General features: G+C 37.9%; 1 protein-coding gene across 2 annotated transcripts in view; it reads right to left on the minus strand.

Annotated features, from left to right (window-relative positions):
- Positions 1–1,379: 1,379 nt before the first annotated feature.
- Positions 1,380–26,121, minus strand: part of TRAPPC10 (trafficking protein particle complex subunit 10) — a 38,017-nt gene continuing 13,275 nt past the window's right edge. Inside the window, exons 6-23 of one of the 2 annotated variants that reach the window (XM_039552708.1) lie at positions 25,000–25,111; positions 23,782–24,029; positions 21,845–21,991; positions 19,909–20,023; positions 19,338–19,414; positions 17,376–17,467; positions 16,007–16,147; positions 15,087–15,199; positions 13,508–14,022; positions 10,979–11,120; positions 9,539–9,697; positions 8,641–8,870; positions 7,728–7,828; positions 7,248–7,374; positions 6,379–6,549; positions 4,841–5,018; positions 4,247–4,441; positions 1,380–3,442 (exon numbers count right to left, since the gene is read on the minus strand). In XM_039552708.1, the coding sequence (XP_039408642.1) occupies positions 3,204–3,442; positions 4,247–4,441; positions 4,841–5,018; positions 6,379–6,549; positions 7,248–7,374; positions 7,728–7,828; positions 8,641–8,870; positions 9,539–9,697; positions 10,979–11,120; positions 13,508–14,022; positions 15,087–15,199; positions 16,007–16,147; positions 17,376–17,467; positions 19,338–19,414; positions 19,909–20,023; positions 21,845–21,991; positions 23,782–24,029; positions 25,000–25,111 (3,102 nt within the window). In that variant the 3' untranslated portion in view covers positions 1,380–3,203. Of the gene's footprint in view, positions 3,443–4,246; positions 4,442–4,840; positions 5,019–6,378; positions 6,550–7,247; positions 7,375–7,727; positions 7,829–8,640; positions 8,871–9,529; positions 9,698–10,978; positions 11,121–13,507; positions 14,023–15,086; positions 15,200–16,006; positions 16,148–17,375; positions 17,468–19,337; positions 19,415–19,908; positions 20,024–21,844; positions 21,992–23,781; positions 24,030–24,999; positions 25,112–26,121 lie in introns of both variants that reach the window. The other variant, XM_039552699.1, reaches the window with a different exon arrangement.

A 26,121-nucleotide genomic window follows, 5' to 3' on the forward strand; every position in this document is an offset into this window, starting at 1 on the left:
TGGACTGGGTGATCTCCAGAGGTCCCTCCACCCCTGACTATTCTGTGCTCCTGTAATTAAAGTGAAACTACACTGAATGCCCAGTGTATAGATGTGGAAGGTTTCTTTTTAAAGCAGTTTAATTGCAGTGGAAAGGATGTTGGTGGCCGGTTTGGTTCTTTTCAATTAAAGTGTAAAAATATCACAAAAATACGTAAGGAAAAGAAAGAAAGGGAAGGGTAAGAGTAGATAGTGGAAAGACATCACCACCCATGGATCTATTAATGAGACTTGATTGTTGTAGTCTCTATGTCCCTTGGTCAGAGTGATAAGCAGTCTTCATCCTCTGGGGATGGGGGCCCACAAAACAAAAAGTTCCTCGGGTTATGTACATTCAGGTTAGCATTGGAACACCCAGATCCCTCCCCAGGGAGGGAATTCTACATGTCTGAGGCAAGACTGGGGCATGCATCACCTTCTGAGGGAAGAGTTTCAAAAGGTGTCACGGGTGCTTTGGGGTCCTTGGTGGTCTCAGTCCCCTCCTCTTGGTTTTGCCCGCTCTGTGACCCCAGTTCTGCACCTGCACTGGGGGTTGTGTGGCCACCATGGACCTGAACAGCAAAACTTGCACCAGAAGGGTGCTGCCCTACCTTTGTATTTCCCACTTGAATGGTTAGTGGTGTTTGAGGCATAACAATCCATTAACTCCTTACTGTCCACGCTCCTTCAGCTGGGTCCCTGGATAATCACTCACAGGTTTTAAAGTAGTGTTGCAGAATGTGGAATATGTCAAAATTAAGTTAGGATGTTCTTTGATTGTTGATCTTTGTATACTTTCAAGCCTAGTCAGCAAGGAAGGAGAATTAATCGGTGGAACAGAGAGCAGTGTCCCTTAGTTATGGATATCCTGGAACTAACGAGCTTTAAGGATGCAGTAGATCAAGATGGGGATGTATGTCTATGTATATGTTGCCAACATGGCAACACGTATCCTATGACTAAACTATCTCCATTATAATACCAAAAGTCAGACCTACAGGGCGAAAAGACCCTGCCCAGGTGAAAATCCTCCCCTGGAGCATGCACAGAAAGCAGCTGGGATTACACAATTTGTGTGGAAATTACTAACCATTCATAATAGAGGGGCTGTACTTGGGAGGTTGCTAACACTGAACTGCTGTTTATAAATAACAGCAGGAAAAGTCTGGAGGGGTGTGCTGGATTTGTGGAATACCATGGAGCCTCCAGGATTGTGCAATTCTGAAATAAATAAATAATGTGTGTGTAATTGCACACCAGGTAACAAATCTGGTTTTCCCAGACAACAGCAGCTTTGGTTAAAACAGATGAATCAATCACTCCTCCAGACCAAACAGAACTCACAGCAGTGGAGAAGTTGATTTCTTTTTAAAACATGTATATTTAGAACTGTAACGCTTACAATTTCATTAAACAATCTTAGTACAATGTGTTTAATCTAACAGTATATTACAGAACAATGTGAAAAATGATTTAATAGCAAACCATGAAAATGGAATTAATAATACCTGCAGTGTCAAAGTCACTAACTTGTTACCTTTTCCAGTCAAAGAATCCCAGCAGTCATTCGCACTAAATGATGCTTTGGGTTTTATCCAGAATAAAATGGTATGATTTCCACAGAGAAAGGGCATTCCTTCACAGAAAGAAGATGCATAATAAGAACATTTTCAGCTAGCAGGTCTACTTTATATATCTATTTAGAATTTTTAAATAAAAAATAAATTTAAAAAAAAAAGTATAGACCAGTGCAGGGTGCCTACTCATTTTTCAACTTACTTGTGGTTCTTTTTGAAAAGAGGATTTGTTTTTTATTTCCCCTCTGTAATTTAGCAGAAGAAGAAAAAAATAATAACAATGAATTTGTCTAATGAGCAGCTCCTCACTTTAGTTTTGCTGACAAGTATTTGACGTGGGACTGTTTCCTCTGTGGAGTCTGTTGACAACGCACCATTATAGATCTGCAAGTAGAAAAGGTCATTCTCACATTAAATGCACAAGTTTCAATATCAGAAGCAGGACATCAGAAGAAGTTGTAATTTTTCCAGTCACAGGTGGATTTGCAACATTCACAAAAATTACACTTTTTTTTTTTTTACATTTTTTGTATTTACATTTCAGATATAAATAATGAAATTCTTTAAGTTACATGTTTTAACTTTGCTTCACGATTATTCTACATCTGCAAGCTTTCCTATATCAAACCAACCTCCTTCTTTCATCATGAATGCACAAGTCTGGCCTCTAATCAGTAATAATTACACTAAGCCTTTATGATGAAAGGTTGACTGTTCAAGTATCACATCATACTGAAATTTTTGCCCCAACTTAAAAACTGGGGCAGCAAACCAAGCCACTTGGAAATGGTAATAAAAGAAATTAATCTGGGAACTCAATAAGCCAAATAATTTATTATTAAATTCTATCAATATCTTTCTTTGGTAAGAAATATGCAAGAGGATGACCCAAAGCCCACCCCAAAAAAAAAAAAAATCATATAGTATGTGACATCACAGTGTCTACTCTGTGAAGGAGAAAGCCTCAGAAAATTAAGGAATTTTGTTCAGTTAAGATTGTTTATAGCAGTAGCTCTTCCATGCATCTAAGTATGCAAATGATGGAAGTTTAATATAAAATTGCAATGGCAGGAATTAACAATGATCAAACAAACAAACAAAATAAAACCAAACCAGAAAAGCAACTGTTACACCAGTGAATGTGCTGTTGTATGCTCTGTTATGTTTCTGGCACATGTGTGAAAAGCCTGTAAATTATTACATAAAAATTCAGGATTTGGATAATTATATCATCCAACTCTACATTCTAAAATATGTAGGAAGCATGAAACAAATCTCTCAGCTGCCCGACAAAAATAAAGAAGTGGTCCAAAGATTTGGATTTTTTGCTTTTTGTTGCCCTGTGTTGTTGTGATGCAGGGATGTGACTGCAGGGAGAAAACCCAATAGCTGACACAAAACATACTAAAGTGGCAATATAAACTAGCTGACACAAGCCTCACTGTACACTTAAATTGATACAATTGTCTGGTGCTTCCATGGCCAGTACACGCCAGTGCCACAGGTCTCCTTGGAGTTAATGTTGCAACGAAGACTGAGCAGGTCATTATCCCATAAAGTGCTTTCATATCCAGTTCCTAACGGGTTCCTGGTCTCCACTCCGAGCTGTCACGTGACGTTGACCTCCAGAACGTGGTCGTCCTTGCTGGGAATGACAAGGATTTGCATCCCTGTGCTGCTGTTGAAGACCTGGCCCGGGGAGAAGGGCTGGAGCCGCGGCATGGGCAGACCCTTGTGCTCCCCACTGGCTGTGGAATGCAGGCTCCCCCTGCTCCTGATGCTGCTGCTGTCAGCCTGCTCATCCACATTCTTGTCCACAGACAGGTTGTCATTTTCAATCCAGCTATCTGTTGGAAACAAAAAAAAAACCCACACTTTTATTCTACCAATTAACTTTAACAGGGCATTTCAGAGCCCAGTCAGTCAGCTTAACACATGTTCACAGTTACTGGTCATCTCTGCTGAGGCAACAGTCTGCATGCTTTTGGCCAGCACCAGATGTAACAGAGTGAATTGCTTTCAAAGTAGAATTTCAGCAGCATGACCTCACATCTGTCACAAGCTACAGGGATGGACACTGGCAGCTCCACTGACAAAAGCTATGTTGCTTCTACAAGGGAATTCACACTACAGCTCTGGGACTCCTCAACAGTACAGATAAATACTCTACATGGCTGTGGTAATTTAAACTCTTCATCTGATCTGGTTTATATGCCACAAATTTTCAGCAGTTCTTTTATTTTGTACTCAATCCCTTGAAAACTGGGAAAAAATTTCAAAGCTAGTGAAGGCACACAATTTACAGAAAGGGAAACTGCAGGATTAGGGGGTTATCAAACAGCTTTCACTTGATTATAAATCCAGTGACAACTAATTTGCACACTAATCTTGAAAGGAAATATAAGGGAACAATGCATTTATTATTCCTCCTCAGCGATTTAGGTGGCAACCCAAATTCAAAGTTCCCATTAGAGCAAGTTTCAAATCAGGACTGTGAGTGAAGGTAACAAAGACACCTATGAGCACCTGGTCCATATATGACCAAGTCCATCTATTGTCAATATATTTCTTGCCTGCTTTTCTCTTTACACAAGAACACAGAGAAAGCAGAGTAATTTCTGTAAGTAGCCATGCAGTCAAAATGGCCTTACCAGCATCAAGCTGCATGGAGTGAGCAGAATGGTGAGGGAGGTATTTAAACAATCTGACATCAGGGAAAGGCAGATACCCAGCAAACAGTGGCATCACTTCCATGTGGACTTTGTGAGTTGCTCGAGGTGCTACAGGCATAGAAATCACTCCAGAGCTTTTTCCACAGACTGCCCAGTTACTACTGTTGTCAACAACTGCAAGAATAAAGGGAGAACACTATAAAGATCTTCTGTGAAAAATGGAGAACCCTCAGGATAGTTTTAGAGCACTTTGAAAATCTGCATTTTAGCAGTATCTAAAAGCCCACCAGCTTTTATGTGTGAAGAGCTTGCAAGGTAAGAAAACAGCCCTACAAAGAAGGGACCATAGTTGGGCCTCATGCATGTATCCATCCAACCTGAAAAACATTTCTATTCCAGTGGAAGGTAGATTAATAAGGAGAAAATAAAATATTCCCTGTCTAGCAAAATGCAAACTGCTTTACTGAGCAGCTGTACCCACAATACTGGAATATATAGCAAGCCTGGCAGATGTCATTGTCAAGAAAAAATTAGGAGGAAATTTATCAAAATGCTTAAGAAAAATACTCTTACCTTCATACATGAGTTTTGTTGTGCAATATCCATCTGATTCTGTTAATGCTTCATCTCTGTCAACCTCGGAGAGCTCAACAAGCCGGGTGATGGACACCTCTAAGGAGCAGAGCGAGCCTGTTTTACAGTACTCTGCATCCAAGGGTGGGAAGATTTCAGTCTTCACATGGTATAATGTCTGTCAGGAAGAAAACAGTGCTGTTATCAGGAAAAAGGGGGAATTCTACTTGTGTTTAAATTGAACTGGACAGTGGGTACAGTATCAACTTAACTTTACATGTAACAGACACCTCCTGTTAAATCTTCTTAATGTGAGAATCACTTGTAAGTAACGTTCACTTCATTATCTTGCTCAGCTTAGGAAAATCATAGAACATGGAATCCTGGAATGCTGTGCAATAGAAAGGACCTTAAAGATCATCTGGTTCCAACCCACCTGCCATGGGCAGGGACACCTTCCACTAGATCAAATCAAATTTGATTCAATCTATTTTTGATACAAGCAGTGAGAATACCAATTTTTCCTTGACTTCTGTGCTTTAACACAGTCTTTCAATGCTCCTAAATTGACACTAATCTTACTATTTAAACAATTTTTATCAGTTTCTTAGCTTCTCTCTTTACACTACAGAACTAGTTTATCCCTCTTCCTGTCATAGTCCCTGGAATATCAGTGCCCACATTATCGAGCTGATTTTTAATTCCTCCACAATTAAACTTCTGTCAGAAAACCCCCACTGTTTAACATAGGTAGTTGTCTTTAAAAACCCCATGAAGATACTGATAGAGGTGCCAAAAATGGTTGTTACATGCCAGTAGGCAAACACCTGAAATAGTGCTTGGGGCCAGTTTGCAATAAGCAGGAAGAAAACACTGAAAACAGACAAAAGGACTTAACAAAACAAAAGTCTTCTCATGATGCTGCTGTTTACCCAAGCATCACAAAGGGTAACACTGAATTTAGAGATGAGATTAAATAATGTTGATAAAACTTCCTATTAAATGAATTCTACCTAGCCTATAAGCTTCCTAGTTGATCAAAGGAATTAAAAGTTTATCCATAAAGGGGAAGAAGAAACATTTCAGATAATGGCCTAGAAAACCCTAAATATTTCATCAGAGAAGCTCATCTCAAGCACTACAAAAAACAACTCAGATGCTTTCAATAGCAAAGATATTTTGGAAATTGCAATTTGCTTTGGAGAGCACAATCTTAAGCCAGCAGGAAAAAAGCAGCTCAGTAATCTGCAGACAATCTCCATGGCACCAACCCAAGAAGGTGAAAACAGTAAAAAAATGGAACAAGATTAAGCTCAAGTGTTATGGCCCCCACCACATTCCTATGGCAAGGATATGTTTCCACTGTATCATATCAGGCTGCAGTTCTGTCACTCACAAACTGACTTTCCAATGATTCTAAGTAGGTATCAACCTCATTATATAAACAGAATTCTAATGTATTTCTTGATTTTCCCTTTCCATTTATTAGGAAACCATATTCAGTTGAGATATGCTACCCTATACTTAGGAGTACTTACAAAAAAATTTTCCACTTGGAATTCGTAAGTGAACGGCTTCAGGGTAAGAGACTGTTCTTCAGAGGTAGCTGGACAAAAGCTGACTGAAAACAGGCACTGCAAGGAGAGAGGAAGCTCTTTTGTCCACTTCAATTCCCATACAAAGAATATTGATTGCTTACTGTACACGACCTGGAAGAGAATGTTTAGAGTGTTAGCTCCTTCCTTCCTCTCACAAAGAAGGGGAAATGCACACATGCATATGTTTGTCTGTTCTGACATTGGGACAGTTTATAGAAACAAACTCAATAAAGCATTAGGGAAATATGCAACCAAAATGACTAACAGTGAATCTTTTTCACAATGCACATCTTTTTAAAAAGAAAGGATCCATTTCACTGTCAGAATCAAATGTTTTAAAAGGAAACACTTCACATTCAAATGTGCCTGAAAATATTTTCATCTAAAGTCAAATTTAATAAAATTATAGTATGTTCTTATATACTTTTTCTAGCCACCAAGAATGAACAATTTAATATGTTCAGGCAAGGCTGAAAGAAGCTTCAGGGTTGCCCAGGGAACCTGTGTATGCCCCACATCCCTGGAAGTGTTCAAGGCCTGGTTGGATGGGGCTCTGAGCATCCTGGTCAAGTGGAAGACGTCCCTGCCCAGGGCAGGGGATTGGAACTGGATCATCTTCAAATCCCCTTCCAACCCAAACCATTCAATGATTCTATGGTAAGAAACTGTTCTGCAACTGAACTGGCTTACAGCTATTCCAGTATTTAACTGGAAAACTGTCTCTACCTGATTTTTTTTTTCCTAAAACCCAATAACAAACTGCAACCGTAAGATGAATAAATTCAATAAACCACCAAGTGAATTTTTACCTGTTGAGATGCAGGGTTGAGAGGTACCAGCTGCAAATCTGTACACTCAGCAGAATTTTTTAGGCTGTAGTCTGAAAGCTGGAAACAGAGTTCTGACAAATTCTGTACACAGACTTGCACATATTTCCTGGAAAATACGACACAGTTTGCTCAGTGAAAGCTGAAGAGTTACATTGGAAGAGTCCATGTCCATGAAACAAGGCTGTAAAACATCCTCTTTCATATTAAACAAAACCAAAGAACTACACAGAAACAGCCTAACTGGGTTTATCCCGTGGTCTTACGTCCAAACCCACAAATTTGTTTTATTGTCATGAAAGAACACGAGAGGAGATGCACATGCTTCCAGGGGGGGATACAGTAAAAGCCCAACTTAAATATTTAAAAAAAAAAAAAGGCTGCTATAAATATGAGTTATGAAAGCCAAGCTCCATACTTTGCAAGAAGAAAGAAACAATAAATAAATAATGAGTACATTACCGTTTGCCAGCTGACAACAAGGAATGCTTGGCATTAAAGGGTATGCAGAATGTTAATGCAATAATTGTGGAGTAAATCGACCAAGGACAATCAATGGTCACCTAAAGAAAAAAGGGAACACAGTTCTTATTTGCAATGGTCTTTGGCACTATGATTCTGGTTTTCTTCTCCTTTCTAAGCAAGGCTTTTCTCATCAAGTGTTTATATCTAATGCATCCAGGAGGGGAAGAAATAAAAATAATCAGTATGTAAAAACTAATCTGAAAAAATACAGGGTTTTGTTAGCCTGTGAGTGGGATATGAAATCTCAAAGCAGTGTTTCCTCTAAGAACTGACATACCCAGTTCTGAAGACTATAAATAAAGGAAGGGGAATAGAAGAAAGAAAAGATAAAAGACACCAATGGCATCTTAGCACAAAAACTTGGTAAGGGTCAGTATCAAATAAACTGCTATAAGATCTATTAGTCAAATGTCTTTATAATAATTTAATATATTAAATACAAGCTCAAAATATTTTAAAAAATGAATTTAATGTATAATTGTTTTAATTTGAAGCAGCATACTTGACTTTATCTTTCCCATAAATCAGAAGCTGGAATTGAAAGACCACCATGCCACCTCTTACAGAGACACAGGTACCCTCCATGCTTTGCAAACTGTGTTAAAACACTAAAACTCAGATTACTAGCCAAGGGAACAGTTGACAATTTATTAACTGCAGTGTATATTTCTGGTTATATTTACAATTTCTTTACATTTGTAACATCTGCTATGGTTTTTGCATATACATCTTCTGAAGGAAAGTAAGTTCCAAACAAGCAAGTTCCCCCTCACCACCACTTGTATTTTGTGAAGTGTTTACCCCTGTGATCAAATACATTTCATAATGAAAACTACAAGCTACATCTTACTTTTTGATCAACAGTAGCCATGCAGTTGTCCTGTTTCTGCTTCTCTTTCTTTCTTCTGTGACTTTCTTTATTTGTAGTATTTTCCTTCTCCACTGCAGATTCCGTGGCTGATGGCAAATACATGACTTCTAGTTCAAATTCAATCACATGATATGCAGGAGCCACTGGCAAGCTGATGCTTGTGATCTTTTCTGAAGACTGAATCCTTAACGATGACTCTGAGATCTTTTCTACAGTTGTGTACAAAGGGAAAAAAAGAAATTCATAGAAAAATATGTGGTGCCATAACCACTTCCTAGCTAGGTTTGCAAAAACAGCAATGTGAAACCTTGTTATAAAACTCCACAGTAACCTCTTCAAACTAGCTATAATCTGCACATGTTAAATATTTAACTTCTCAGGAGTAATGCTCTATCCTTCTGAAACTGCAGGAAGGTAACCACTACATTCCACATAATAATTCTCCTTCTAATCTTCAGGAAGGAACTAAGAGGGGGATTTAACAACAAACTTCAAACCAGCTAAAGAGCTACTTTAGCCCATCATATGACACTTAAGTAAGTTTTTACAAAGTGAAAGCACCTCGTTAAGTCTCATAATTTCACTTCAAGCAACCTTGGACACACACACATGCAGCAGCTTCACATGCCTTCTGAATTTCATCAACAAAACTAAAATTGTCCAGCTATGTTTGTAAAAATTCATACTACCATTTTGAGGGTGAAAATTTAAGACATTTCTTGGACTGAAGTACTCAGTTGCAAATCCCTATAATTGCTCTTAATAATGACTACTGACAAACAGTGTCAGTGTTCTTAATATTGCAAGTACAGGCTGCTTCAGAATGACTGAACTCATCAGCCTTTCAAAGATGATTCATTTTTACTACCTGGCTTACCCCTGGTGTTGGAGTAGATCACTGCCTTGCTCTCAGGGTGGTACAGGATGGGCATGGCATCCGCATTGCTGAGCTGCAGAGTGTCCCCGCTCTTCATGGTGTAGTGACCAGTGGTCACTGTGAACTTCACCTTCTGGGGAATGCCAGCCAAAAGGCTTTCTGAAGGACAGAGCAGGAATTGTTAACAGATTCCAGTACACGGTTACAATGCACTAAGGCTTGTTAGCAAGCAGCTGGTCACACACTGGGGTAACTTAAAAGTGTGAGTTTTTGGTGTTATGTGACACATTAAACACAGCTCAGATACAACTTGTGGGGAAAACTTGAGGTTTCAACCTCAGAGCCCAAACCCAATGCATCTTGGATGGCTTAGATGAGCTGGCTCTGCAGCACAGAATTCAGTGAAATACAATACCCCAAAGAATTTACTAAGCTTTTGAAGTCCTCCAGGTTGCAGACAGCTCTGTATTTTCGCATCTGTGATGCCAGTCATACCCACATGCTGTTATTTACATGATCAGCCTAACAGGAATGCCAGTGTGCACACAGAATCATGGCTATCAGTTTCACAGGGGTCCCAAATTTCATTAATTCCCAATAGGCCTGTCCTTCCTTCACCACACACTGCAACCCCTGTGACTGAAATGACAGCACAGAATTCATATTAACTCCTCAGCTGCAACACTCAATAGCCTGAAAATAAACCACTATTAACTTCCATTTATACACTTTAATAAACACTTAAACACTACAACAAGTAGTGTTCAGCTGTCCCTGAAACCAATGCATGTATTCAGTATTCATTTTTAGTAAGTTTATATTATTATCTCTAGTAGAGAATCCCATTTCTTACTTACTTCTTATAAATATCAAAGGGACTGTAGCATTAAGTTGGGAGGAATTTCTTCACAGAAAGGGAGAATAGGCATTGGAACAGGCTGCCCAGGGAGACAGTGGAGTCATTGTCCCTGGAAGTGTTTAAGGAAAGACTGGATGTGGCACTCAGTGCCATGGTCTGGGTGACAAGATGGTATTTGGCCACAGGTTGGACTCGATCCCAGAGATCTTTTTCAACCTAATTGATCCTGTGATCACAAACCTAACCAGTAAGGAGTTCAGTGAATTACAAATGTAAATATTCCCTGTTAAGCAGTGAGGCAGCTCAAGTCACATCTGGTATTTCAGTGACACTACATGTTCAAGTCAATGTTCAAAAGTGACACTGTGTGTCCAGAGCCAAGCACTGGAATCAGTTGTTCAAAACCAGCCATCACTGGCAGGACAATATGATGGAAAATTGGAAAAGCAAGGTTATATTTTAGACTCAAAATGCAGAGTAAGGCGAACTGAGTAATACTGAAGCCATGAAACACTTTCTCTAATGCCACAGGAGCACGAGAGGAATCATCAAAGCAGCTTCAGCACAGCCACTGTACCTACCAGTCATGGGCTCCACTTTGAGCTGGGGCTCCTGGGAGTACACATCATACTGCACGATCGGGTAGATGTGAAGAAGGACAAACTGCACCTTTCCCACTGAAGTGCACAGCTGCCTGAGCGTGTATGTCCCAGGTTCTTTGGCCTTGGAAGAAAACATTTGAATGTTTTTTTTTTAAAAAAATACTTCTAGAACAAACCCTTTACTAAAGACCAGCATGTTTCCATCTCATTTCTATAAGGTACTTTGGATTTGCAAATTAAAACTGCAGATATGTTTTCTGAGTAAATGACAAGATTTGCACAAAGGAGCACCTTTTGCCCCACTGAGATAGAAGCTCTAGAGTGCTGTCTGATTCAAGAGAAAACATCATAATTAACAAGTACTAATAATCAGAACAATTCATGTAGTAGCTATGCTGCATATTTGTTACTTTGGGATGTGTTTTGCCTTGTTTGTTGGTTAGTTCCCCCCAAAGTGCAACATACATGAAAAAACATTATTAAGTACCTAAACGATACCTGTGCTTATTTGGCTAATTCATAAAAACAATTATAAAATCCTACAGCATTTATGTAAGGCACAGCTTTCAGCTCCAGCTACTGATTTCACACATTCCCCACCACACACCCTGAGCCAATGTGTACAAGAAAGTAAAACATACATTTTTCATTTTCAACTCTTCCCATACCTTGAGTAATGGGATTCTGGATGTTTCTCGATAAGATTAAAAACAAAAGGAAATCTGTAACACCTGCTAGTATATTTATTCTTTGCTCTGAGGGACTGCTAGGGAATGGGAAGTGTTTTCTTTTTTTTATGTGTCACTTTACCAAGTATAATACATAAATACCAATGCTGGGTGTAATTAAATAAGTCTACAAGTTATGGAGAAAAGCTGTACCAATCTACATTCAAACCTCATGCAAGTATTTACATAGCAAATCCAGACTGAAATTCAGTATTATGCATTTTGACATTAAAGTCACTACATTTTAGCCCTAAAAAACCAGAAAAGCATGAGTAAAGTAATTCATAATATATACATACTGGTCTAAAGAATTTAGACAATGCTTTCTGATCTCTTTTAAGGCTTGGAAAAAAATACTGGAAGATTGCTGTCAGCATAAATAATGCTAATCTTAAATGTAAGGGCTACAGAGAGGATCAAACTCCCTCTGGATCACAGAAGCACAGTCATTCCTCTTCCTGCAGAAGTGGTGCAATTAAGCATTACTTTAAGAAAATTCAGAAAACAAGTTGTCAGCAGTTTCTATGCTCTGGCCAGCTGTGTAACCCAGTAGAAGTGACACAGTGTATGACTACAATGATAATGGATTTTTAGTAAATATTTTGTAAATACTGCAGCTCAAATCTAGAGACACTTTCATTGTTTTATCTAATTAATACACTGTTAAAATTATAACATGCTCAGATTTTCCCTTTAAGGACAGGTAAATCATGCCTTAAACAACTATATTGTGGGATTCACACTGAGTAGTCTTCCCAAGCAAAATTCTTTTCTGGAAGGAAAGGTTGGGAAAATAGGAAAATTATAAATGCAAGGCTGTCCATCCTCCACTGGCCATCAGATGCACAGCAGAACCAGGCAAATTCAAAGCAGAGCTCTATCTGGCTTTTCATTCAGATCTCTTCTGGTGTTTCCAACTGCTTCCTGATCCCACTAAGTCCAAATGCCTGCTCAGTGCAGTCCCTAACAGCTTTCCTCTAGTAATGCTCCTTTATCTGAAATCCAGTTTTACATACATGTTAATTAATTTTACAGAAAACAGCATTTCCAGACACCAAGGCCTCTGACATGTCAAAATCCCATTAACTTGTCCCAATACTTTGAAAGGATGAGAAACCTCAGAAATTAGGTTAGTAAGTAGTTCAAATGACATTATTGCCATTCCACAGATGATAACTAATAACTAATTAGTTAGTTAACTTAGATGATAAGATGACTAATGGGGACAATTTTAATTCTAACATCTTCTAAATTCAAATACTTGTAGCTGATCTCAACTTCTTATAGGAAGGTTTACTACATCCACCAAGTGAAAAATTATTCTACCACCCTCTGCAGAGAAGAACAGGCTGTCAACCAAATTTAACCACACAATCACTTACTAAAGGGCTAGAAAAAGAATCCACATCAAAGCTTTTAGACATTATTGTGAATGAGCTCAACAGTGTATGCAGACTTCATGAGCAGTACATTATATTACATATAAATTTATCCGTGTAATTTTTGGCAGCAATAGTCAAGATATTTAAAATAAGTTTAGGAAGGCTGACTCAAATGATTTCAAGTAGAAGAATCATCTGTAGGTTTTAGCATAAATACAACAGCAACCTTGCAAGGGAAATGATGGTGCAGAACAACAAAAAGCTGTTAAGGGGAATGGATAATCCAAGTATAACAGGAAGCAATACAGGCACCACTCACCAGCACAACGCTCTTCCTCAGCCACTATTTTTAATTTTTCCTTCACGAGTGCTACAATCACCCAGCTATGAAAACATACCTGAATATTGAAGGTTATTTTATTGTCCCCTGGTTCCAGTGTCAAGTTGTTGCACTTCAACACATGAGCCCCATCTTCCAAAGTGAGCCCCGAGGGCACGTCCAGGGAAGTGCTGCTCTCCTGCCTCCGCAGCAGCATGTGCGTGTTTTTGCAGATGATTCCTGCTGTGTTCAAGGAGTTGTCTGAGGGGCTCCGCTCGTACATCTCACACAGCTCCAGGGCTGGCAGGTTGTTTCTTGACAAAGGCAGGCCTGCAATTTCATTTGGGAAGCTGATGACACCGTTGGAAGTTTTGTGCTTGGTGAGCCACTCGGCTGTTTTCCTGTAGCTGTTCTTCTCAATGCTGAAGTGAACATGGATGGCAACCTGGTCCACCCGGACAGGGATGGGCATTTGGCTCAGCAAAGTCAACTCAATGCACAACTTTCCACCCACGTGGACAACAGCATTTGGAGGGTCAAAATGCAGAGTTTTCAGCTGGGCAAAGGAGTGCATAGGCAAAATAACCTTTTGACCTGGAAAGATAAAAACAGGGATTTTATTATTCTCCAGTTTTATTATTCTCCAGTGCTGCTGGAGATGAGCAAATCTTTTCTCTTAAAAATTGAAACCCTGGAATTAAATGGATCAACAACTTTTCACAATGAATCATTTCACAACAAATCAATGCTTTCCAATTTTTTATCTTGCATGAGACTTAAAGATGCTGAGATTTGTTTTCCAACAGTTACTTCGACTACAATTTCTACATCCAGGCTATTAAAACCAACTGAATTAAGAGAGATTGTCCAAGCAGAAGTTGAACATTTTACTAGTACAGAACACAGCAGCATTAAGTGACAAACTTCCCAGAGCTTGTACAAGTTTCAGAAACTAATAATCAGGCTGGCACCTTGAGCCAGCAGCTTTACTATGAAAGGGGTTTTCATTCTCTTTTCTACATTCCAAAAATAACTCTGAGACAGTACCAAAAATTAATTAAGAATCAAGTCTGAAGTAACATATTACTTATGGTACATCTATTCATTAAGAAAAAATGTCTGCATAAAAATAAGCAGTCTTCAGATCTACAGGAAGTACTCCCTAAGAATTTGAATTATGATTAATATCTGTCAAGAAGGTAGTACAGAAGCAGCATGAAGAATAAAGACAGGAAATAGGATGGACAAAATAATAAGCTGCAAGTGGTTGGGAACAGATCTAACATCAAAATCCAGGAAGTACCATCACAGAGCTGCCACTTGCATGCCAGCAATGAGAGACAAAGATAGGTTAGGAATTGAAAAAACCCAACACACAATAAATTATGGGCTGTTAAAGCAGAGAAATATAGCTGAATGAAAACAAAGACTTTGCAGTATTCAGGATGAACATGTTAATTACCCTTTCATCTTTGACTATTCTTAACTACTGTAGATTTATAATTGGAGATCACAAGTTTAGAAAGAATAATAAAATAATAGAAATACAAATAACAAAAAATAGAAATAATAACAAAATAATGAACCCAAAAAAAAAAGGCCTCCCTGTCTACCTTTAGGGAACAACCAGATGCTTAAATTTTAAGACCCAGACTTACCTTGGTTCTCTGCTTGCTGATTGGCAAAATCTAGTATTTCTTGGCAAAATCTTTTGCGTTCCTCTTCTGTTAGGTGATTATCACCAGCTAAAAGGCTGCTTGTTTGGAGATAACTAATGAAGTTAAGGAACCACGAGGTAGAAACCCAAAAACAAGACATTCAAGTACTGCTTTTCTGATCTTTAGAGACAAGACCTGCTGTTATCATCACACTTTTCCACTAGACAAGAAACAATTGAAGATTTACCATTTTCTGAGAGTATTGCAGAATCCCAATACTTCTTTTGCAGATGTACTAAAAATATGATCCATTATTAACCAGTGCAATCTTGCCTCATCTAAAAAGATTCACGAGCATAGAAAATTCATTATTTGACAATAATAAATGCAGTGTGCAAGTTCAAGACACAGTGTCTTGCATTACACTGCCCAACATTTAGCACTAAATAATCTTGAGTATTCTATTTTATTCCAATGTACCTAACTGAGAATCTGCCAGCTGTTACAGCATCACTTCCATAACCAAGTCATAAGACATTCTTTACAATTTTAAGTGCTGGGGATATAAATGATCACTTGAATATTTAGCTAAGAATGCAACAGAACTGGCTCAGATTCTTTATGAGCATTTGCACTGAAGCATAAAAATTTAAGCATGTTTAAAAGTGATGTGAGAATTTGCAAAGGAGGCTGACACGTATAATGTGTGCCTTGCTCTAAAAGCACACAAACCAACAAAAAATCAGCACAACAGAACAACCCCCAAAATACACTCTACAGTATCAAATAACTCAGCTGTCTCAGCTCAGACTCAGAGCAGTCTCTGCTGTTAAATAAAAGTTAGAGATATGTCAGAAAAATAATCCCAAGCCTCATTTTCTCCAGTTTTGATTGTTCTGGATCTGCATTTTAGAGGATACTTTTCTATCTGCCCAAGCTGTTTCTGACATTCAGCCAGCTGCTTCCTCGTGTGTGTGACCAGCAGTGCCCAGCCCTCAGCAAGGTAGGTTTTCAGTGCTCCTTGAAGATACACCTCTGCCTTCTGGGGACCTTTCTTCCTCCTTGGAAAGTAAAGAAATGAGCACAGAGCAATGTAAGAAACTTTTCAGCCATGAAAACTGTCTACATCTTCTCTCAAAGTGGTGATGGGGGAGGAAGACCAAGTAAATGCAGGACAAACTGCAGTGAACCACTATGATCTTTAATTTTCTGGTAACAGATAAACATATGGGCCTTCCATTACTGCAATTCCCTTAAGCAAGTAGAACTGCAATTAACGTCAATATTCCAAGTCAATGAAAGGCTTTCTATCCAGATGTATACCAAGTTAGAGGAAATGAGGTGAAAATACCTCCCACAAATGAAACAAAAGCCATCTAAAGCTTCCGACAGTTAACTAAAAATTTGCTTACTCAAAAATTCTAATGCAGAAAAAAACTTCAATGAAAATTTTATCACCACACAGCAGTTCCATGGCAGTATTTAAACCTAACATTATTCCCTCAGCTGAAAATTTAAGTTCATTTAGGAGAGTCTGTTGCAACTTGGAGATCAGACTGCTTAAGCAAACATTGGTGGGAAGCATGCCCTAACATATTTTCCAAAAAAAACCCCAAAGTCTTCTAAATAAGAAAAACAAAAAACATTATTAAGTACCTAAACAATACCTGTGCTTATTTGGCTAATTCATAAAAACAATTATAAAATCCTACAGCATTTATATAAAAACAAAATGCAAGAGGTTTTCTCAGTGGATTTTAACAAGAGAGATAAACACAAAAAACCGTATTTGGAAATCAGGAATAAAATCACTGTTTCACAGGAGGGGAAACAACCACTTTGCAATGATAACCTCAAATATGAAACGGATTACTCTCCAAAGACATGTTTTTTTTGGCTTTTTTTTAGATAGATGCAGTCCATATATGTAGTTAAGATAACTCTGCATTTACTATAGCCTGCTCCCTAAGGAGGCTTCTGACTTGTTTTGAAGTTTATATTTATCTTTCCCACCCTTTTTTCCCGAGAATAAGAAAGGATCAAGCTAAAGAACATAGGATAGTTAAAGGTAAGAGTACAAAATCACAAGATGAGAATTAAAATTTGTTAAAGATTGCTAGTTTTTTGTTTGTTTTTCTTTTCTCCTGAAATACAACCTGAAATAGGGTTTGTTTACATTTTAAAAAATACTTTTTAGAATTCCTTTTTAACTACAGCATATCTTCCTCAGGGATAATATTCAAACTTTTCAAAGGCAGTGCATTTAAGACATTTTAAAGAGTCATTTACATATAAAACTCTGCCAAGTCCTTTCCCACAAGCTTAGCTGAGCGAATTCTTCCAATATTTGTGTACATTTCAATGGTGGCATGGGACAGATCCTGTTTAAAAGAAAAGAAACCATTATAAGCTTTATGCATTTTTAGCAGCTATATGGTATTTCACACAAACTCATAGCCAGTGACTCTGTTACTGCAACAAAATGCCCAGAATGAGTCCCATTTGCCCTGAGCACACAACACACAGCAGTTTGTAACAGGTCACCTTCACTCCTCCTGCACTTGGTCATTATCCCATATCTGTAAATGCTAATTTAGAATCAGAATAATTATTTTCACAAGAGTGCCTTAAAGGAATTTTGCTTGCATTCCCAAATTGAAGTGTGTCCCTCATCTTTAGGAGTAATTTCCTATGCAGCCACAGTGTCCAAGTGTCACCTTCTTCCCCCTGCTCACCTTCCTCCCCTTGCCCTAAGCTTTAATAACAGCAGCAAACCTTTCTCACAAAATTAGCAGTTACAACACACATTGACTGTATTCAACCACCCAACTTCTTTCCAAAGTCCAAAATAACCTCTGGCCAGATAAATAAAAATATAAAAAATACATCACATCATGACAGCACAAAGGGGAATGGCTTCAAACTGAGATTTTTTTTTTTTTAAATGCAAATAAATTATCTTAGCTGTGTCTGGAATTTTTAACTAATTCTATGTTCTTCTCCACTGAATACAGGACAAGATTGGATTAAATATGGGTATGCATAAAATGTACATATTTACGTGACAACTACAGAGAAAACAATTTTTTATAGTGCATCTGACATCTGAATTTCCATTGCATAGAAGTGCAGTCATAAATACAAAGAGAAATGGCAATTCCTCTGGCAAACACTACAGATCCCACTTAGTTCCTTATATTTAAGAAGTTACTGCTGGGCTTAGCAGAGACTTCAGGTGTATATTGGAACTGAATTTGTAAGAGCAACTAGCAACTCTGAAGATTTTAATTTTGATCCAGCTACACAACTAGTCCTAAATAAATGAAGAACAAAAGTGAAACCCAGTATCTTCAGACAAAATGTTTTGAGATTTTTTTCTTTTGATAAAACTTTGCAAAATTAACTGTCAAATAGTTTTCTTGTTAAAAAAAAAAAAAAAAAATTTCCTTCCACTTTTCCCCAGAAAACCTTATTGGCAGTACTGCAAATCTGAGAAATTTTAACAGAAAATTATTTAAGGAAAAAAAACCAAAACAAAACAACCCAACAAAATCTGTCAAACCAAGCACCCCCAAAAATCAAACACATTCTTGTGACAGTCAAGGTTTTTTTGCTTCATTTAACAATCTTCTATTTGAAAAACAGAACCAGCAAAACAAAAAAAACCTGAAATCATTACAGTGGCTCCTCAGCAGGGGAGCTGTCAGGAAATAAAGACGCACAACATTAGAATACACATTGTGCCTCAATCTATGCCAGGTACAACCCTATTATCCACAGATGTCCCACAGTTTATATAAAAAAATAAATCAAGAGTAGAACTTTAATCATGTAATACTCGTTGCAAAATGCAAGCCCAAATCATTTAAAAGGAAGCTGAATTCACACATCAATATTCTTCTGGGAAAAATTCAGTTAATTCTGAATTTGGGATAGCAGAACATGATAGGCATGACATTGGCTTTTTTAATATCTCAGTATATATATACCTACAGATAATAAGTTCCAGCTCATAACTGTAAATATTAAAGTTAATGCAAATATTTGAAACTTGGGGCCCCTACAGGGTTCTAGCTGTGAAACAAATCAGCCTTGCTGTGTTCAGTATGCAAGAAATAACCTTTGATACCAAAATATGGAAATACAGATTTATGTTCTCAATTCATCTTCTCAGGCTTGAAAACTCTGGCCCTATTCAATGCACAATGGAAACATGCAAAACCACTATAAATAAGCAAAACTCATACTTACTAAGTAGTGTTTTTCAAAAGCTTCTACAGATGATAAGGCCTCTTTGAGTTTCTTGTAAGGGCTCTGTGATGCATTGGCTTTAGAAAAAAGCAGAACAAGAGGTGTCACTTATAAATGCATTCTTAGAAGAGTCTGTATGCACCTCATACCACCCCATCCCTGCTTCTTCTCCAGTAGAAAGTGGAGAGAAAACTAAAAACTAGTATCACTTTGTAGCTCCAGGTGCAGGTTATGTATTTGCACCTGAACAAGCACGCTCTATTTGTTTTTCAAATAATTTTATTTTAAATACTTGTCTGAAAGCATTAAGAACTTAATCCAGTGCTGTTCAAGACCATTTACCTAAATGCTGATAAGTGGAGCATCAGTGGAAAACTTACACTTGCAACAGTAAGGAGATGCATTGGTAATTTAAAATGCTAAACACATATTAAAGAAACCTCTAAGAGATAAAGTTCTATCAGCATGTGTATATATAAATCTACAGGAATACTTGAAAATTCTTATTACTGATGCATTTATATGCTCTGTATTTAAGACAATGTCAGCTATCCTACATTCCTGGTAGTACCTGTTTCAGGGCGTTCTGCTCCCAGCCCTGCCAACAGATCCACAGTCCTGTTAAGGTCTTCTGAATTGGGTCCCTTCTCTGATACAAGTCCACACAGGTAACCCAGAGATTTTAACTAGAAGAGAAACAAGATGCTTGCTTACAATAGGCTATAAAATCAATATAAAACCCCTCTTATTCTATTACATGGTTCCATTTTCATTGCTTTCATATTATGCTGCTTACAGGATCTCAAAATTAACTGTTATTCTCAGAGTATAAATTAATTTAATAAAGAATTAAATTGCATATAAGTTATTGACTCAAATATTGGAACATGTGCCTGTACACACAGATCCCTCCATGCACAACACCTAATCTGAGTAAATCCTTCTGGTTTTCAATACAAACACAAACAAAGCTCAAGATGTTCAGCAGCTATGACCAAGGATTATTTCTAATAGCTGTGTCTATATTTTTGAAAAATGTATAATCAAGAAAAGCACTCAGTAGAGTGATTAGGCAGCTTGCAAATCCACCTGAAGTATTGTATTCAGGTGAAAACCTTCCTGAAAAAGAGATCAGCACATCTAACAGTGTTAATAGAGTTAACTACCATAAAACCCCTTCTAGACAGCAGCTGGTGGCTCAACACCCAGAATTAAAGAAGCTCTTGTCTACTGGCCGTTTGGTTAATTTACTTGGAAAACTCAATCAGCCATAAAGGTAAGCCCACAAAAGAATAAAGGTCTCAGCTTGTCACATTACTCCACACCATAAAAAATGGGGATGGACATTAACTTTTTTTTTGTAATTTATTTTTAACTCCACTTAATTTTGTCGCTAGTTGCTAAATTTCTTCATTCAGTCAGTTCCACCTTACTGCTACTCATTATCCTAAAATTCTTCCCTTTACCCTTTGTGTTAGAAAAATGATGGATGGGAGAAACATTTCCAACTCAGGCTGGAAATTATCTTCCATAAAAACATCTAAGGAGCATGGGAAGAATCTGATGCACCAATTGCCATTTTAAACAATTCTTTACCTCCTTTATTCTGATCTCCACCCCCCTCCTTTTTTTTAGAAATAATTATTCAAGGTGAAATTGTATTTCTCTGCTTTTGTAATAAAACAAGGGTCAGTTAGAGGATTCTTAAGTCTACTGAAATATGAGCAAACTATGATTAAAATAAATAGCAAATATACTACAGGCTATGCCCACAAGAGGATGAATGTATGCTGGTCTTCAAAAACATCCACAAAGACCTCAGCAGGTTATTCCAGTAGTTCCTGGAGTTTACCTTCTTTCTAAAATGTTCTTCAACAGTGGAAAGCAGCAGCAACCTCAAACATTATCTCTTTTATAGAAACTTGGAACTTGACAAGTTAGGGAAGCAGTTTAACCAAACTGAAAAGGTCACTTTACAACATTTATAGTAAAGGCTGGTGACAGAAAAAATGGAAATTACTTGCCTCTTTCACAAGCCACCAAGGGTAACACCTTCAATGAAGGTAGGGGTCTATTACTGCTGTAATAACATACTGGAGAAATAGTGAACTGTGTAAACACACCGCTGTAATCTCTATTTTTATGGTAAATGCATCCAAATCTGGGCATTTTTTCTGCTGTATCTGAAATTCACATGCTCTCCCTCTCAGTCAACATGGACTGAGCTCATTCTGGAGTTTAAGCAAACCAGTGATTAATTATCAAATTAGTGGTGAGGAAGGGGGGGGGGCTAGAAAAAGAGGAGGACAAACCCTTGTTATTCCCGGGCCTCAAATGACAGAGGAAAAAGTGGCTATAAACATGGATGTCTCACCTAGACTAGACTCAAGACAATGTACAGAACCCAGTATTAAACTCCACAACAAAAAGGACAAAATCTGTTCCAGGGAAACAAATTTTCTACTTCAACACTGTAATACCACCACCCCAACACATCATTCACTCACCTTCTCAGTGGCATAGCTCCACAGGCCAACTGTGTGGGAAACATTTGCATCTATTTGAGCCCTATCACAGCAGCCTTCTATTCTCTGTAAGACTTCCAAGCAACTCAAAAACACCCAGCAATCCAAAGCTCCAGGAGGAACTGAGACCTGGAGGTGAACAGATAAAATTAACTGGGAAATAAAGCATAGTCAGATGAGAAAATACTTCAGCAAAAGTACTTTTCTTGATACAACACAGCAGAACCTCTTGGAAGAGCTTACTCTATGAGTACACAAAGCACAGCCCGACTCTTGCTGCCTCCTGAATAATTTATATATATTAGTTCATGAAACATATTAACCAGATTTGATACATTCATCAAGATGCAAGAGAAGGAAAGGAAGACTAATAGGTCTTGGAAAAATTCCAAGTCTGAAAACTCAGCTTAAGGAAAACAGAGTTAGGAAAAATTTCTGTAAGTAGACTACTACTTTCCAAAGGAGACATCGGTTCTAACTGAGACTGAAATTAAAAATACAGTAAGTGTTAAAAACCTGGATAAAACAGATTAGTCTCTAAGATTCCTTCACAAAAATAAGCTTATTCATCAAAGGATAAGACATCTGTCATGGACAACTAATTAAAAAATGGAGATGAAAAACAAATAAACAAAGAAACACATAGAAAAAGAGAAAGATAAAGACAAGAGAGTCTGATACTAGAATATTTTCAAGAATTAAGATAAAGATGAACGTAACTAAAGATATGGAATATAGACACAATAATGGCATCTCAAAATCCTGTTAATTACCAATGAAAAAAATATTCTTTTTAGAAAGACTATCAAAGTCCTAAACCCCATAATAAACTAGGTGACTAATGGGATATGAAAGTTCAAAGTATGAGCACCATGCACTTGAAGAAATAATAAAGATCTGAATTCTGAAAGAATTTTCAGGAATACAGAGACCCTAAGAACAGAGTAGTTGGGATTTCTGCTGTGTGTTCAGTGGTGTCAAGCCACGTTAAGAGGTTTGCCTGCATTAGGAAAAGGATCACAACAGGGATAAGTACATGCTGTGCACAATGAAGTGTCACTGTCTCTCAGAACACTGCATTCAGTTTGGATCACCACAGCAAGACAGGAACAGCAGAAATAAGAGACAGTGCAGAGGAAAGCTCCAAACATTGGGGGCACAGGGCAGACCTGGAGTGCAGCAAAAGGGGAACTGTAGGAAGTACCTCCAGAGATCTAGAAGTCTGCATTTTGGAAATCAAAAAAAAAAAAAACAACACACCACAAAATGCACACACAAGTCATACTATCTGTGGGAATTACACATTAGTTTTAGAACACATGAAGGTGTCAGCAAAGCATCTGAAGCAGATTTGCAGTTTTTAAATGCAGATGGAACTTAGTACCACAATGTCAGACAGGCAAAAGGTAGCAGCTGCCGTTATAACGGCACAGATAAAACTAACAGAGCACCCATGGGGTCAGGACATGAGCAAGTCACAAAATTATATTCAGAAATAATCTCTTCTTTTTGTTACAGAGGATTAGCCTGCATAACAGCATAATAACCACTCTCCCTTATTTCCTTTGATACAACACTGCTATAAATTATGGGAACTACAGTTCAACAGATTGGTAATAAATCCATGAAAGAAACAGACAAATGACTACCAATTTAGAAAAGTTAACTTTTCAGGTGAAGACTAAAATACTTTAACTAAACAGATTTGCTTCTCAGATGTGATGTCTCCAAATTTCTTGCCAAAGACATCCTCATGATGACACAATCAACTGCAGCCCAATTGTTATTACAGCATCATTTTGGTAACTCCCAGCCAGTGCTTACTGAACGCTGGTCACCGACAGCTAAACTTGAAACATCTTGTTAGATCATCACTGGATAAAATCATTCACATAATGGAATAGATGACACTGACTCACTTCCAGTAGCTTGAGTTCTTGCACACAGTTGTGAAGAAGCTCCAGTGCTCTCTGGGAAACCTCCCATGGCCTCTGCAGGAAGATTAACAAGGTGCACTGACGAGAGAACAGGTAACTGCGCAGGTCCAGCAGTGTTGCCTCTTGGTTCTGAATGAGCTCTCTCTTCTCCATGTCTATTGGTTTCCGCAGAATTAAACCATTCCAGCTCCTCACTGGCTGGCAAAAAAACGTCAGCCAGTTTGCACCATCTAAGTAAACAAAGTTAATATCCAAGAATCAACCACTGCTTTCTAGGAAAGCATCTTCATCCTCCCTCCAGAGGCTGTGAGCTGCCTTAGTCCTTCCCAAGTTTATCACATGGATAAATGACTTCATGTCTTAACTTCAAAAAGCAAAACAAAACACCACCAGAACTTCCACAGTGAGGTAAGATAACTGAATTCCACAACACTGTATTACCATGGGCATTTTGTCTTAATTGTATGTGCAATTGTTTGGCAATCAGTTTGTTCTTTATTTCTTAGCTATTAAGCCTACCTGAAGTTCAAAAAAAACCAAACTTTATCTGCTTAAGTATTTCTTACTCAGCCATCACGGATGGATGTGCCCCCACTTCAGGTATTGCATTGGGTTCAGTCAGCACAAATCTATTCACTGCAATTACTCCTGCACTACATTTTCACCAGATTCATAAAACCTACCTGATTAAAGCTGTTATATAACATCATGTGCTTTAGCTCATTCAAACAGTTTAAAGCTATTTGATACTTCTAGCACAGTAGTTTTTCTCAAAAATGAAGTTAAATCTTCTGTAGTGCAGATTAAGCACCTACTTCTATTAAGTTTTGCAGTGATTACCAAATATCTCGTGTAATTTGAGGCAACACTGAATGCACTTTTCCAGGAAGCTCTTTAGTGAAAAACCTAGCAGTGAGCTGTAAAAACAGCAGCTGCATCTCAGCCAGATCAACACTTGTGTAATTTCGTAGTTCAGGGCTCTGGTTGTAACAATCATCCCATTAGAGCAAAACACAGGTTTTTATTAAAAATTGCTTCTAAGACTCAGAGAGCAGAAACAACACTTGAGGTTGCACACAGCATAAAACGAGCACAAACTGCATAGTGCAGCCTCACTGTGACTGCCCAAAGCACAGGGCTGCTCAGCACAGTGAAGGAGTTCATACACTCGACATTAATTTCACATTTTCAGACACTTACCACCAGCCCCGAAGTTGACAACATACTGAGAGAACAAGGCATCCAGTTCATCATACTGCACCAGTGCATCCTCAAACTGCTGCAGCATCTCAAAGACAAAGGCCAGCTCTTCCTTTTGGCACACAAGCAATACAGGGAGTATGTTACTGAGATTATTCACACTGGTATTATAACGTGTCCCCATCCATCCACAGAGCTCCAGGAACTACTTTTTCTAATGTTCATTTCACACATATGGAAAAACCTGCCATTGGAGCAGATTTCTTCCTAACTCAGGGAGGTTCACAAAAGGAGATTAAGTCATATAGCTCTGCCAGTAAATTCTGATGTGTATCCAGATCCTGATTCACTACAAGATATTGCTCATAGATCTATTAAAAGTTTTAATTCAAATAAATAAATAAATAAATGCTGAAGACTCATCTCCCATAATAGTACTAATGTTTTCCCCTCAGTTTACACCATGAAGGCATCAATTGCAGTGTATCATAAAAGGGGTTTTTGTACACAAAGCCAAACTGGTAAGTATAAATAGTCTCAAAATTAGACCTATCCTATGCAAAAGGTAGCACATGCAGTCAAAGGAGACATGAGGATGTGGTGGAGTGGAGATCAGCACTGTACAGGGACCAGAAAATTCCAAAAGAATGAAGACCTTTAATTTTATCCAACAAGAGGTTCTTGCTTTTCTCTAAACCAGCTAAAACAAAATTAGAACTATTTAAAAAATAGAATTCAAGGCACTCTCTATATGAATTACTTCAAAACAGACATTTTTCTAAACATCATCTCCATAAATACTCATAATAATCTGAAAAAGAAAACAGCAGCATTCACATTAAGTACCAATTTTGAGTTTGAGTGTGTTTGAACAGGCACAGTAATGGTACATTACCCCAAATTCAAGATCAACTACTAAAACTTTTTAGATGCAATTCATTTGCTTCAATTGAGGTTCATAAAACTTAGACAAGCCTGAAGAGATTCTGCTTTTTTAACAGCAGCAAACTGTATTATTGCATTAACTGAATTACTAGGTAACCCAAACCTGCTGCAAACAGGATCCAAAAATGCTGCTTTTAAACCAGTCTACATAATTCCTGCCCCAGCCCTCAAAGAATG

The sequence above is a fragment of the Corvus cornix genome, chromosome 1 (assembly GCF_000738735.6).
Source record: "Corvus cornix cornix isolate S_Up_H32 chromosome 1, ASM73873v5, whole genome shotgun sequence".
Lineage (NCBI taxonomy): Eukaryota > Metazoa > Chordata > Aves > Passeriformes > Corvidae > Corvus > Corvus cornix.